The sequence below is a fragment of the Capricornis sumatraensis genome, chromosome 20 (assembly GCF_032405125.1).
Source record: "Capricornis sumatraensis isolate serow.1 chromosome 20, serow.2, whole genome shotgun sequence".
Taxonomy (NCBI): domain Eukaryota; kingdom Metazoa; phylum Chordata; class Mammalia; order Artiodactyla; family Bovidae; genus Capricornis; species Capricornis sumatraensis.
Window position 1 is genome coordinate 8,565,951 of NC_091088.1, and position 15,672 is coordinate 8,581,622.

Sequence of the window (15,672 nt, forward strand, 5' to 3'; positions counted from 1 at the left end):
AATAAACTGAGATCATTCTGTTGTTTTTGAGATTTCACCCAAGTACTGCGTTTCCGACTCTTGTTGACTATGAGGGCTACTCCATTTCCTCTAAGGGATATTTGTCCATAGTAAACATAACGGTCATCTGAGTTCTCCCATTCCTGTCCATTTTTGTTCACTAATTCCTAAAACTGTCGACCTTGCCACCTCCTGCTTGACCATGTCCAATTTACCTTGATTCAAGGATCTAACATTCAAGATATATATACAATATTGTTCTTTATAGCATCACTTTACTTTTACCACCAGACACATCCACAACTGAGTGACATTTCTGCTTTCGCCCATACTCTTCTTTCTGGAGCTATTTCTCCACTCAACAAGTGGTAAGAACCAAACCTCTGAGGTTGAACTGATGTATGTCAACCCGCCACTCTCCCTCATCTGCAGAATGAGTTCTACCAACCTCTCCCTTGGTTTTGGTGGGGTAAGCCAAGGTTGAAAGGTTTGACCACACTGTGCACTTATCAGTATGCAGCCTGCAGCTCCATCAACAGGAAAATGTTAGGTAATGCTTTATAAAATGTTAAATGCTCAATATTTCCTTTCCCAAGACTTTATTTGCACCACTATACAGACTATGTCTCTATATGAATACTATATGTTTACTGTGAGTACTTTTATGAGTAATGTATGTTTGTAGTTTGTGTAAAACTGAAGGAAAGACATAGTAGTACAATCTCAGTGTTGTACATAACATTGCTGTCATTCAAACAACTGTTTCATTATACATATAGCATGATAGGCTTCCCAGATGGCGCTAGTACCTGCCAATGCAGGAGACACAAGAAACCTGGGTTTGATCCCTGGGTCAGGAAGATCCTCATGGAGGAGGAAATGGCAACCCACTCCAGTATTCTTGCCTGGGAAATCCCATGGGCAGAAGATGCTGGCAGGTTACAGCCTACGGGGTCACAAAGAGTCCGACACAAATGAAGCGACTTAGAACGCATGCATATACTGCGTATCATTATTTGCTACGAAGGTTAAATATAGCATCTTTCAACACAAACACACATAAAACAAGATTATGTACTGATCAGTTGACAAATATAGTACGTCTGGAGTCCCACAGATACCCAACCCTGTATTTCCACTAACTGAGTATGTGTGGTGACCTTATAGACAGGAACTGTTTACTGCTGTTCCTACTGTTGATTGTGGTGGGGGGAATACTCAATATATAAGCATTTAAAAGTTGAGTGTTCTCCAGTAACCTAGATTCCCAACTTCCTTTTAGAAACCAGAGAATTTGCCAACACGGGGCACATAATCCCACCAAGCAGAAATAGGCTGAAATTGAGGAATCCCTTTAGACAAATGTCTCCAGTTGGGAAAAATACAAATCCCAACTCCCTATAAGTTTCCTGGTTCGCTATTACCCTGTTGTCTTTGCAATAATTTATGGAGTCCTTCCTACCAAACTCAACATCTTTACCATCTCATCCACCATACTCTGTGCCCTGTGCAATCTTTAGTCATCACCTTTTTAGAAATGAAAAGATCCTCTTGGGAAACATGATATTGAGGCTTCTAGCTGAACTCTGCATCCTACTAGGGTGCTAGAGACATTCTGTATCTTGATCAAAGGGCTACCACTTTGCATGAGTAAAATTTCATCATTTAAGATTTGTGCACTTTACAGTATACCTAAAATAAGAAAAAAAAAAAAAAAGAGAGAGAGAGAGAGAGAACTGAAAGGGCAGTATCCTGCCAGGCACTGTGTATCTGCATTGCCTGGAACTGAAGCTGTTTCCTCGTAACTGTGGGATAAGCAACCAAACTGGACCATTCAAGTTGCTGAAAGTGGCAGAGTAGAAAGAGATTTCTGGTGTCACAGAAACTGAGCCAACCTTGGCACCTCCTCGTGTGGACCTACTACTGAAACGGTACCTTTTTTCCCCACGAACTGTTACCAGTTTTCTGCTATCCCAGCGTGAAATACAAAAGCTTTTGATGTTTACAGTCTGGAAAGCTGAATTGGTAAGATGCAAGAAGTAAGCAGTGGTTAATCAGATCTTTGGAAGAGAATGTTACTATAAACTAGTAAGCTGAACCTAAAGGAAATACAAAATCACATTTCACAACTCTTTGCGACCCCACGGACTGAAGCACACCAGGCTCCTCTGTCCTCCACTGTATCTCCTGATGTTTGCTCAAAGTCATGGGTATTGAGTTGATGATGCTATCTAACTATCTCATCCTCTGCTGCCACATTCTTCTATTGCCTTCAATTCTTCCCAGTATCTCAGTCTTTTCCAATGAGTCATCTTTTCAAATCACATGGCCAAAGTATTGGAGCTTCACTTCAGCAACAGTCCTTGCAATGAATATTCAGCTGATTTCCTTTTGGATCAACTGGTTTGATCTCCTTGCGCTCCAAGCACTCTCAAGAGTCTCCTCTAAGTTATAAAAAAAAATAAAATAAAAAGCTTAAAAAGTTAGAAAACGCCATATTACAAATATTAAATTCACTGGCCACTGAAAAAGAAAAAAACGGTTCTACTTCACAGAATTGAAAGTAATTCTTTATTGATAAACATTTATACCAGAATTAGAAACGTCAGTAGAAAAATAAAATTGAAATAATTTCCCACGGTACAAACATTTTATCATTTTGACTATATCATTTAGTGAAATAAACTAACTGAAAAGTTAAGTGACAACCAGCCAAACAGACTACAGAAAAAAGAAACGCAGGTGCACAGAACCTTCTGCATGTGGACAGCTAATGGCACCAGGACTTCACATCCCGGGAAATGGTCTCCTAGGAAAGGCTGGGTATGCACTGCAGCTGTAATAAGAACTTCATTCAAACCAGAGGAGCTTTTGGAATCAAAAGAAACATACAATTTAAAAACTTAGGAAACATAAAGGCTTAAAGATAACTATTTACATGAAACTTTTCTCCCTACTTTATTTCCTAAGTACTGTTTTCCTGTTAAAAAACAATAGCATAATTAGACATTTTTATCTTGGAAGATTCATCACTCATTTGTATATGGATGAAGTTAACATGAAACACATTTACCCTAAAACTTCCATCTTAATCTAGAAATCAGCTTTTTAATGGTTAGGGTTGCTTCCTTCCAAGTCATAAAAAAAGGAAAAGTGGACATACAGCTGGGGAGAGGTGGTTGCATATCCTTCCAGAATAAAGTCAGTAGTTGGCAAAACTCCCAGAAGCTATATGTGAAAAAATATTCAAAATAAATGCCAGTATTTTTTTGATCTGAACAACCACCTCCACATGGCTACTCTGGGCTCAGCAATAAAGGAATTCACCTGTTATGCAAGAGAGTTGGTATCGATTCTAATTAACTGGAAGATTCGCTGGAGGAGGAAATGGCAACTCACTCCAGTACTCTTGCCTGGAAAATCACATGGACATGAGTCCATAGGGCCCCAAAGAGCCGGACACAACTAAGCATGCATACAAAGAAGCAGCCTCAAGTAACTGTTTATTGGGGATCAGAAATAAAACTAAACCCTAAGAGGAAACAAACATTTCTTATCATTCAAATGATGGATCAAACATTCAATACTCTCATGATCCATTTTATATTTGAAGTTTTTGAAAACAAGATAATCAAACAAGAAACATTAAAAAAAAAAAAAGACAACTTTCCAAATGCACTACTTTTAGTATCTTGGCTTTAAAGGAAAAATAAACATTTAAGTCATGGATCAGTATGTTCAAAATTAGTATATATGGGTAGTGGTCCACTAAGTCAAGTTCAGTTTCTGACACTGAATCAAAAAATAAATAAATTTTAGGGGAGAATACTAAGAGACATCTTTCAACAGAGACGACTGTTTCTGTATAAAATCATTTCATACAACAAATTTCTTAAACTGAAAGCTTATTTTTCAAATCCTAGCTCACCGAACTGAAAAATGGACTCAAACTAAAGACACAAAAATTTTCTCAAAAGAATGATTTGATATTTGAGTACTGGAGAGTAATCTTGTAGAATTTGTGAAGATATTTGCCTGTATCCAACTCTTATAATTTTCCACCTATCTGAGTATATCTATCACTATTATTTTGATAAGTGGTCTAATAGCCTAATAGTTAAAGGAAATACCTACTTACTTTATGTGATACTTTGTAATTTTTCTCTGTAATTGGCAATGGTGGTTTAGTTGCTAAGTCGTGTCCAACTTTTACGACCCCATGGACTACAGTCCTGTGAGGTTCCTCTGTCCATGGGATTTTCCAAAAAAGAATACTGGAGTGGGTTGCCATTTCCTTACTTTGTAATTTTTCTCTGTGACTATCCCTGGTAAATTGATCCTCCTAGCTATTTTAATCAAGAAGCCAGGGTGCATATTGCTTTAAATCAAATACCACTGCACACGATCTTATGGGCAGTTAGCTTTGCACTCACAATGAGAACTTTCCTTTAAAAATGTCAGACTTAACGACCAGAAACTATTTTGAAAACAGATAAAAACGACTATATTTCATACAAACCAGTTCAGGTGTTAAGGATAAAGTCAGATACTTAATTGCTGCAATCCTGGTTCTTCTGAAGGTCACAGTTTTCAGGCCTTAAAATGAAAAGACAAGCATTAGAGGAAAAATTACAAGAGCTTAAATTGGGTTTGAAAAAACTAATTCTTTCTCATCAAGGATAAAAATTCTCTTGAAGGAAAACGTAAAGGACCCAGAGGAAGGCATATCTGAAAATTAAACTTCAGGCACTTTCTGGGAGTCATAACCAAACACTGTAAAAGAAGGCTGAAGACCCTCCACTAGGTAACCACATTAAGACTAGGAAATTAATAACCACTAATTCTAATTTATACTGCAAGACCCAAGAGTAAACCAAAGTCACTTAAAAAAGTGGTAACAGAATGTTTAAAGTATCTTTTCGCATGTCTCAATGAAACAACTAAAAACATGAAAATGAAAAAATATTTTACTGCATTAAATAATTCTTTTAATACATCAGTTATTTCCTATAGATTCTACCCCTGAAGACTTTCCATACCATTTGTTTGCAGCCTGCACCACATACTGATGTCTGCACTGATAAAATGTGTGCAACACACCTCAGATCAACTGAATTTTTCTTGACCCTGTTGTTTCCCAAGCAAAACTACGACTGTGCAGGTGAAACAAACGATCGGGTTTATTGAGAAATTCAAAGTACACGTATCATAGTGCAATCTCTCCCCATTTCATGTACAAACTGTGACGACTTTTTGACTCAGGAACACATTTCCTTGTCCTCTGTTAAGTTTCTCTGTAGTTTTCACAGAAGCTGATTTTCCTTGAATTTCACTTTACTCCTTCAAGGAGTGAGTTCATTATTCTACTAAAAGATACGTCACTGGCTGACCCACCTAGATTCCCTCTGTCGGTCTCCATGCTGCCCCAGATACTGTCCTGTGTGGACCACAGACTCTTCTTGATCCAACCTTAGTCAGGCATCTTAACCAAGTCTCAGGCTTGGCCACCATCCCTGTTGGGCCTGTTTAGTTCAGTTTTAACAAGCATCCTTCTAAATCAGTTTAAAGAGAATCACCCACCCTTGATATCTGATCACTCTTGGTTTCTGAACAATTTCCTCATTTCTCACCTTTGATGTTAAATTGATACAGGCACTATGGAGGACACCATGGAGATTCCGTAAAAAACAAAAATACAGAACGACCATGTGACCCAGCTATCTCACTCCTGGAGATAGATCCAGAGAAAACCATAATTCAAAGAGACACATGCGCCCCAACTGTTCACAGCAGCACTATTTACATAGTCAGGACATGTAAACAACCTGTATGCCCATCAGTAGAGGAATGGATAAACAAGATGGGTTCTATCTATATGATGGAATATTACTCAGACATAAAAAATGAACAATAGAGTCACTTGTAGAGATGTGGACTGAGTTAGAGAGTATCATACAGAGTGAAGTGAGACAGAGAAGGAAAAATATGACATGTCCTGTAGGTGAAATCTGAAAAGAAATGATATAAACTTACATTCATAGACTTCAAAAACAAGCTTATGTTGTGGGGGTTTGAGGGGGTGTGATGACTGAGGGGAAGGGATAGTTAAAGAGTTTGGCATGGACATATATACACTGATATTCTAAAAATGGATAACCAACAAGGATCTGTTATAGCAAATGGAACAATGTTCAATACTGGAGCAGCCTGTATGACAGAGGAATCTGGGGAACAACGGACACATGTATATGTACAGCTGAACTCATTCTCTGTTCCCCTCATAACACTGTTTATTAACTCCTGTATCACAATACAAAGTCAAAAGTTTCAAAAGAAAAAAGGCTATTAGCTCTAAGAATGTGTCACATGAAATACAGAAGGCAGTAAGATTTTCCTGAGTGACTCAGGGACTTAAACAAGGTGAACTTGCCAAGATGCCACTTATTCCTCTGGTTATCTTCAGAAGTATGCTCACAGTAGTTTCTAAAACACACTGTTTCCAAGTAGAATCTTTAAGCATCAAAGCATTATTTTATGAAACACTCAAGGAAGCAAGAAGTAAAAATTATGCGACATGAAACTATTTCTTAGAGCAAAACACATACTGAATTCTTGATCCAACAAAATGAAACTAATCTGAGGTTGAAGATTCTGGTGGATGCCTGTTGCTATGCCATGAGTCACTCTCTAAGATGTAAACAACACAATCAATCTAGTGAATGAAGAACTTTCCCTGCTCTGGTTGTTCTTCAGTTGCTCAGACGAATCCAGCTCTTTGCAAACCCATGGACTGCAGCACACCAGGCTTCCCCATCATTCATCATCTCCTCAAGTTTGCTCAAACTCACGTCCACTGAGTTGATGATGCCATGCAACCATCTCATGCTCTACGGTCCCCTCCTCCAACCACCTTCGATCTTTCCCAGCATCAGGGTCTTTTCCAAGCAGTCCTCTCTTCACATCAGGTGGCCAAAGTACCAGAGCTTCAGTCTTACATGAATATTCAGGTTGATTTTCTTTAGGATTGACTAGTTTCATCTCCTTGCTATCCAAGGGACTCTCCAGAGTCTGTCTTCTCCAGTACCACAGGTCAAAAGCATCAAGTCCTTGGTATTCAGCCTTCTTTATGGTCCAACTCTCACATCCGTACATGACTACTGGAAAAATGATAGCTTTGACAACGTGGACCTTTGTCAGCAAAGTGAGGTCTGTGCTTTTTACTATGATGTCTAGGTTTGTCATAGTTTTTCTTCCAAGTAGCATGCATTTTTTAATTTCATGGCTGCTGCCACGTCTCCAGTGATTTTGGAACCAAAGAAAATAAACTGTCCTGTTTCCATTTTCCCCCCATCTATTTGTCACAGACGGATGGGACCAGCGGCCATAATCTTAATTTTTTTGAATGCTTTCACTCTTCTTTCACCTTCATCAAAAGGCTCTTCCTCTCTGCTTTCTGCAATTAGTGTGGTGTCATATGCATACCTGAAGTTTTTAATATTTCTACCAGCAATCTTTACTCCAGCTTGTGAGTCAAACAACCCGGCATTTTGCATGATGTACTCTACATGAAACTATACTATGCTAGAAACCTAAGGCAGAAGAAATTGCCTTTATTGCTATCTAGTACTTAATCCAGAGGTAACTTTCATAGTAACACTTTCAATAAATGCAAGATACACTGTTTAATAATACCACTTACAAGCCTGTTAATCTAGGGAGAAGCCTGCAGAAGGCTAATTTCTTATGCAGCTTAGAGCACTATTTGTCACATACAGGTTGTAACAGATTGTGAAATCAATGAATCATAAAAGTTTTTCAAATGACACATACTACACATGATAATTACATAGTATGGACATAAAATACAGGTCATCATACATACCTATATTAATGAGCAGAGTAAATCCTAATGACATGTATTCCTTACTGTAAGTGGCAATAAATAAAGTCTGAAAGCTACTCATCTGAAGAGAATCCCCATCAAACAATAGAATGATTAGAAGGCTAAAAATATGTTGCTTCATTCTATTTTATTTCTCTTAAATGATGACCCCAAACGACAGCTTAAAAAGTACTGGCCTAGAGCGTTAACAGTCAGTCTGGAGAACTCTGCTCCCGTTACTCTGCTCCTCTCACAGCCGCCTTCCCTGATGTTTACCCCATTTCCACTGTAGTAGCAAGCACTCAAGTCTCGTTCCTTAGATTCCTGGGTAACTACTACACGACTTCCACCACCTAGCTGCTCCGGTGGGAGACAAATGTTTGGATGAAGAAGCAGATAAAGAGTACGGAGCAGATGTGAACACAGCCCTTCCTCACGTCCCTGCACTCACCGCCATGACACCCTGAGGAGAGCGTCAATGCAAACACCTCCGGCCACGGCCTGCGTGCCATGGAAGCAGCTGAGTGAGCACGGCAGGGAGCTGGAGGATCACACCGCCCCAACCTCCTCACCCCTGCCAAGTAGCAGCCACCAGAAGCAGCGGCTGGAAAGCACACCCTACCCTGGCTACCTTCCCTCACCGTTTCTCCCCCCGGCTCGGTTTCCAGGAATCACCTCTTACACTAATGACCCCTGTCGCAGGGGTCAATGCACAACAGTGTACACAATGTTTTGAGCCAAGGCTGCAAAAATCAGAAAAGCCTGTCCTCTAAAATCCATTAACCTGACAGGAAAACCAACTTTCTTCTTTAATTAAAAACTTAAGAGAAAACTTCACAGATCTGCAGGGAAGGATAAAGCAACAAACGGATTGAAAGGTTAGCGAAGCCACTATAGGTGACTTATTGTACCCCAAACACCTCAAGAAGAGAGAGCTTTGCTCAGGAGGCAGAGGTGATCAGCGCTGTGATGGGAGTCAGTGGCCCATGGTCACCGCTCTCGAGGTGAGTGACCTGACTCCTCTTACTTAACTGTCATCTTTACTTCTTACATGCAGTTTTAAGAATGAAACTTTTCCTTCCAAGTAAAGAATTCTAGTTTTATCTCTAGATAACTCATGTACTATGGAAAATATGAAGGGAGGAAAAATTATTAAGTTCTTGACAATGTGTAATTAAAATTAACTGTAAGTCATCTTTGACCGTTTTTTTCTCCCTATGAGATCCTCAGGGTTGGAAAGCAGATTCACTGTCCTGAAAACATCTTCTCCAACGTGGCAAGAACACCTGGGCCTGCGCCTAGACTACTCACCCTGACCCAGCAGGAAGTGATGGCACTGCCGAAGGGACACTGCACTGAGGTTCTTCTTTCTCATTTTGCTTGAAGACGGATTTCCCTTCTTGAGAAGTTTCACCCATTTCCTTAGACACCCTGCACCAAGGAAGGAGACACCAAGTTTACAAGAGGAATAAAAAGAAACAAAATCTAAGAAAAAGCAAAAACTAACACAGAAAAAGCAACTGGGCTTTCTGGAAGTTCTTGCTGCTGAGTATTATGATCAAAGTCTCCTGTAAAACTTCTAGACAAAGACCTTTTTCCCTTGTTAATTTTATAAAGGAAACAACAGCAGATGGAAGTCTGATGTCTCTCAAACCCCCTCCATTACTTTCTGTCACATGACTGTCACCCTGAATCAGAGCTCACGTGAGATCACCAAAGTGAAGACTGAAGGGCTCTCCTACAGCACTCACGCGCATATTAGTGCTCATGCTTAAGTCAAAGTGGGAACAGGGACATGGAGTAACTGGGAGAAACATACTGGCATTATTTCAAGGAGAAAAGCAACAGTAATAACAATTTAGAATACCCTAAAGACGACTCCTCTTCTATACGTAAAACAACCCAACGATGACACAAAATTCCTTACGATACAAAGAGTTAATCATTTTGAATGAAGCATTTAGTGAAAGAACCTAATATAAAGGTTAAACTGATTTCAGCCACAAGCAGCCTAACAGAGTCTACAAAACAGAAATGCAGGTACACAGAACTTTCTGCATGTGGACAGCTAATGGCACCAGGATTTAACATCCCAAAAAATGGTCTCATAGGGAAGGGTGGTATCCACTGAAGTTGTAATAAGAACTTTATTAAAACCAGAGCAGCTTTTACAATCAAGAGCTACCACAATTTAAAAACCTGGAAAACATAAGGGCTTAATGATAACTATTTACATGATCTCCGTAGCTTAGCTAGTGATGTTTCATTTAAAACAACCGATGAGTAATAGCACGACTAAACATCCTTATCTTGGAATATTCATTGCTGATTTGTATATGGATTTATTTTTACATGAAATGCTTTTCCCTAAAAATCCCATCTTAAATAATCCAGAAATCACTTTTTATGGTTGGGGCTACTTCCTTCCTGCTCATTGAAAGAAAAAGGAAAAGCCGACACGCAGCTTGGGAAGGGGGCAGTTTGGACAGATCTCTAGCCAAGTCATTTGTTGGGAAAATAGCTCAAAAGCTGTGTGTGACAAAATACAATGTTCAGGGACTTCCCTGGTGGTCCAGTGGCTAAGACTCCTCACTCCAATGCAGGGGGCCCAGGTTCCACCTCTGGGAACTCGATCCCACATGCTGCAAATGAGAGTTCACATGCCCCAACTAAAGATCCTGTGTGTTGCAACTAAGACCCAACACATCCATACACAAAAAGTACAGTGTTCAACACAAATGCAAACATTTTTCCACGTAGGCAACCACTCACAAATAAAAACCTTTTTGAGATGAAATATTTAAAAAAAAAAAGAATTATTTTCAAACAATATAATGATGAGAAATCTGAAAACATGCTGTTTCAGCCAAGAGGCTATTTTTTGTCTCAGCACTCACAAAAAATATAGTTATTCTCTAACCCACTACAAACACAACAACTGAAGTGGGCAATTCCCTGGCCGTCTACAACACGTTCTACTCTGTGGCCAACAATATAAACCAGGACTTCGTCAGAATTAAATAAGAAGCCGATGGCTAATTTTTCTCTGCATACTCCATTTTGGCAAATATTTCAGCAAAGACAGAACAGCAGCAGAATTCCTTCTCTTAGGAAAGGAGTCATGAGAGCTACAGGGAAATGGCATCCTTATAATGAATACTGCCGGGAGCCAGTGTGAGGAATCCCGCCCGTGACAAGGTCATGAGGAAGGAAGCTGACATACGCAAGGCGTGCTCAGACTTCAGGGACCCCTCTGGAAATTCCTAAGCATGTACCCCAACAAAAATCTGCCGGCTTTTGTGCTCTGCTTTTCTGCTTTTCTGGTATTCTCTGGGAAAAAGTCAATTCAGGGTTTTAGTCTTCTGCATTTGAAAGGGATGTTTCAGTTAAACCCCTCTGATAGCTCTCTAGCCTGCCTAACAGGTTCCCCAGACCTCTTACAGCTTGTGAATTGCTTACAGCCCCCCAACCGCGGGAGGCACAAAGCTTAAAAGCATCTTAAAGATACAGAGCCTTTTCTAAAGAGTTAAAAATTATATTGGTAGAGGGTTTTCACTGTTGACTCAAGGATTGCTGCCAGACCTCCTTACTCTTTATCTTTTAGGCACCTGGAAGGATGTTAATGTAAGCAGGATGTAGAAAAAGATACATAATAGTTTTGATGTTAGCAACACTAGACTTTTGAGTTAATTGCTTCTCTTCTGCTGTAAATCACTGTACTCCCTCTACTTGTTATAAGTTGCTGTATCCTTGCTGTCTAAGAATGTAACTTTATTTAGTGCTTTCTGAGAGTGGCACCAGACCTTGGGAAGATCAACACAAATAAGTCTTGTGGTTGACAAACCCTTATCAGAAAAAAGGCTGTAAAATGTTAACTGGCCCTTTTGGCTAGAAGATGATGTAAATTACCTAAGACTTGTGTATACAATTAGGTATGCAGAGAAAAAAGCCTGGTTTTGATAAGAGTCTGGACTGCTAACGCTGCATAACTTTGTGTTACCCATTGATCTCCATGTTTTATCAAAAGTATAAAAGGCCTTCTGAACAATAAAGGACGGGACCAGATTCTCGGACCAGATTCTCAGACCAGTTTCTCGGACTAGTCTCCGCCTGGTTTCTCGGAAATCTGGCTCCCCCCGTGTCTCTCTCTCTCTTTTTCTCTCCCTTTTCTTCCCTCTGCTCTTTACTTTAATTTCAGGCTGAATTTCCATCTGGGGCGCGGAGGCTCGCCAGGTCTACTTATTTGCCCTGGTTATTAAGATCCGCGAGAAAGGGAGCTTAAGGCGAGGCACCCTTAGATATTCAAGCGGGCACCGGTGGCCCAACGTAGATGGTGCAAATTCCTTGTCTGGAATTTTATTGGTCTTCCGCGTAAACCAAGCTATTCAGCCCTCTTTCTCCACTTAATCTTCCTACTGCACTATAGTTTCTTAATCTAATCTTATATTAATAAATAAACAAGTCTTTCCACGCCAACGCCGTCCACCCTTCGAATTCCCTGGATCCACCGGGGCTGGACCCCGGCAGAATACACCTTCTCCAACATGGCAGATACACCTGGGCCTAAGACTAGACTACTCACCCTGACCCAGCAGGAAGTGATGGTACCGCTGAAGGGACATTGGACTGAGGTTCTTCCTTCTCATTTTGCTTGAAGACTGATTTCCCTTCTTGAGATGTTTCACCCACTTCCTTAGAAACCCTGCAACAAGGAAGGAGACAACAAGAATACAGGAGGAATACAAAGAAAGAAAATCTAAGAAAAAGGCATAAATAACACGGAAAAAAAAAAAAATCAATGGGCCTTCTATAAATTCTTCCTGCTGAGCGTTATGATCAAAGTTTCCTATAACACTTTTAGATGGACATTACCCCTTATTAATTTAACAAATGAAACAACAGCAAATGGAAGTCTGATGTCCCTCAAATCCCCTCCATTACTTCTGTCACATGATCGTCACCCTAAATCACAGGCCACATGAGATCACCAAAGTAAAGACCGAAGGGCTCTCCCACTTCACCTCACGTGCACATCAGCGCTCACGCTTAAGTCAAAGTGGCAACAGGGAGGTGGAATAATTGGGAGAAACACACTGGCATTATTTCAAGGAGAAAAGCAACAGTATAAACAATTCATATAAACAATATAAGCAATTCTCTAGAGAAGGCTCCTGTTCTATACCTTAAACAACCGGAAGATAAACCAGCAGTGATTTGGGAGTGGAAGAAAGCTACGTGACTGAGAATCCTGTCCAATTTCAAACTGAAAAAAAATTCCCTCAATGAAACTGAGTCCTAAAGGACCAAATAAAGATTTGAATGATGCCAGAAATTTCAGATGAAGAAGGGAAATGCCTAACACCTGCCTGCGTTACCAAGTCAGTAAAAATATCTGAAATATTTTGTTCAAATGCCAATTTGTTGGAGGGTCCAAGATTATGGTCACTGTGTTACCTGGAGTGTTCAAACAGGTCATTCAGAATAATGAGAGACAAATCCTATAAATCCCAGATTTGCAAGGGATAGAAGTCTCTCTCTTTTCTCTTGTTCCTTCTAGGGTTCTTGGGACGACAACTAAATTTTCTCACTAAGAACTATCTCACTTCTGCTCACCCACACATTTGGCACAAAATAAAGAGTTTGAGAGGTTTACACTAAGAATCTTCAGTGGCAGGGACTTCCTTGGTGGTACAGTAGATGGGAACTGGCCTGCTAATACAGGGGACATGGGTTTGATCCTGGTCCAGGATGATTCTACCTGCTGGAGCAACTAAGCCCAGGCACTGCAACTACCGAGCACAGAGCCACAACTATGGCAGCTGTGGAGCACGGAAGCACTGGAGCGTCAGCGCACCTAGAGCTCGAGCTCTCCGCGGCAATGAGAACGCCATGGACCGCAACTACAGAGGAGCCCCCTGTCTCCACAACTACAGGAAGCCCTTGGGCAGCAATGAAGACCCAGCACAACCAAAAACAAAATGGAAAAAAAAAAAAAAGAATCACCACTGGAAAACACTGAAGGGTGAATTCAAACAAACATCCTGTTACTCTCCTACTCAATTCTTGGGATGGCTCAGTATTACTCAGAGAATCAAATAAAAACTCTATAGAGCCTTCTCTATGTTATATATATAAAAATACTAAGTTTGAAAACTTTATTAGAAACGACTATACTCACTGGCCACTGAAAAAGAAAAACAAAGATCTAGTTCACAGAACTGGTAGTAATTTTTGTTCCTTAACATATATTTTATTGAAGTATAGCTGACTTACAATGTTTCAGGTGCACAGCAAGGTGATTCAGTTGTACATGTATACGTATATCATTTTTGAAAATTTTTTCCATTATAGTTTATTACAAGATATTGACTACAGTTCCTTGTGCTATACAGTGAACCCTTGTTGCTTGCTGCATATCTATTTTTTAAATTAGAAACCTAACATTATAGTCATACTATGCGGATGACACCTTTAAAGCAGCTCTGAATGCAGAACTCCAAGGCACACCTATGGTCTCTCTGCATAATGCATTGAGTGTGCTCAGTCCTCTCTGACATTTTCAGTCCCATGAACTGCAGCCCACCAGGCTTCTCTGTCCATGGGATTTCCCAAGCAAGAATACTGGAGTGGGTTGCCATTTCCTTCTCCAGAGGAAGCAATACTTTACTGATAAACATTTATACCAGATTTAGGAATGTCAACAGAAAAATAAAATTTAAATAATTTTCTATGGTACAAAGATTTGATCATTTTGACTGCAGCATTTAGTTAAATAATCTAATACAAAAGTTAAGCTGATTTTAGCCACAAGCAGCCTAACAGAGTCCACACAACAGAAATAAAGGTACCAGGAACCTTCTGCTTGTGGACTACTAAGGGTACCAGGACCTCACACCCCCCAAAACTGTCCCCTATGGAAGGTTGGTATGCACTGCAGTTATTAAGCAGCAGCAGCAAACCGACTGAAATGTCAGTGAGTTACCACTGGGCCACGTGTGGCCTGAATGCCTCAGAAGGCTGAGGCGAGCAGTGCTGTGCTGGGTGCAGTCCGCGTTTCCCGCTCTCGGTGAGGGCCCTGACTACTCCTGCCTGCCAGCTTTACTTCTTGCATGTAGGCTAAAAAGAAATTACTCCTTCCTCCAAAGAAAGAATTCTTGTCTTCTCAGGATAAATGATGTACTATGGAAAATATGTAGGGAGAAAAACTACTGAGTTCTTGATAATGTGCTAATAAAACTGTAAGTCAGCTTGGACCTTTCTCTATTCCTATGAAATCCTTATGGGTGGAAGCAAGTACTCCACTCAAAACTTACTAAAAGTTCTGATGAACTGCTTATACTTTCATACAAAAATTATTTTTTTAAATTAGGGCTACTACCTGTTCAACTCTGTGTCTAACAATGTAAATCAGGACTTTTTTCAAAATTAACCAAAAAAAACAATGGCTAATTTATCTCTACACCCTTCATTTTGGCAAGTACTTCAGCAAAGGCACAACAGCAGCAGAAAGAATCCTTTTCTCAAGAAAGAGAGCCATGAAAACTATAGGCAAATAGCATCCTTGTACTGAAAACATCTTCTCCAATGTGCCAGATACACCTAGGCCTGAGACGCGGTACTCACCCTGGTCCACCAGGAACTGAGGACACAGTTGAAGGGACGTTAGCCTGAGGTTTGCCCTTTTCAGTTTGCTTGAATTCAGACTTTGCTTCTTGAGAGGTCTCACCCACTTCATTAGTCCCCCTGCATCAAAGGAGGAGACATCAAGTATATAAGAGGGTAAATAAAAA

At 40.1% G+C, this 15,672-nt stretch overlaps 1 protein-coding gene across 2 annotated transcripts in view; it reads right to left on the bottom strand.

The window, feature by feature from the left end:
* Positions 1–850: 850 nt before the first annotated feature.
* The window catches only part of LOC138095789 (craniofacial development protein 2-like), a 39,531-nt gene continuing 24,709 nt past the window's right edge, over positions 851–15,672 (bottom strand). Inside the window, exons 6-10 of one of the 2 annotated variants that reach the window (XM_068991689.1) lie at positions 15,506–15,625; positions 12,465–12,584; positions 9,194–9,313; positions 4,520–4,596; positions 851–2,444 (exon numbers count right to left, since the gene is read on the bottom strand). In XM_068991689.1, coding sequence (XP_068847790.1) covers positions 4,551–4,596; positions 9,194–9,313; positions 12,465–12,584; positions 15,506–15,625 — 406 coding nt within the window. In that variant the 3' untranslated portion in view covers positions 851–2,444; positions 4,520–4,550. Of the gene's footprint in view, positions 2,445–2,559; positions 2,869–4,519; positions 4,597–9,193; positions 9,314–12,464; positions 12,585–15,505; positions 15,626–15,672 lie in introns of those variants that run through there. The other variant, XM_068991687.1, reaches the window with a different exon arrangement.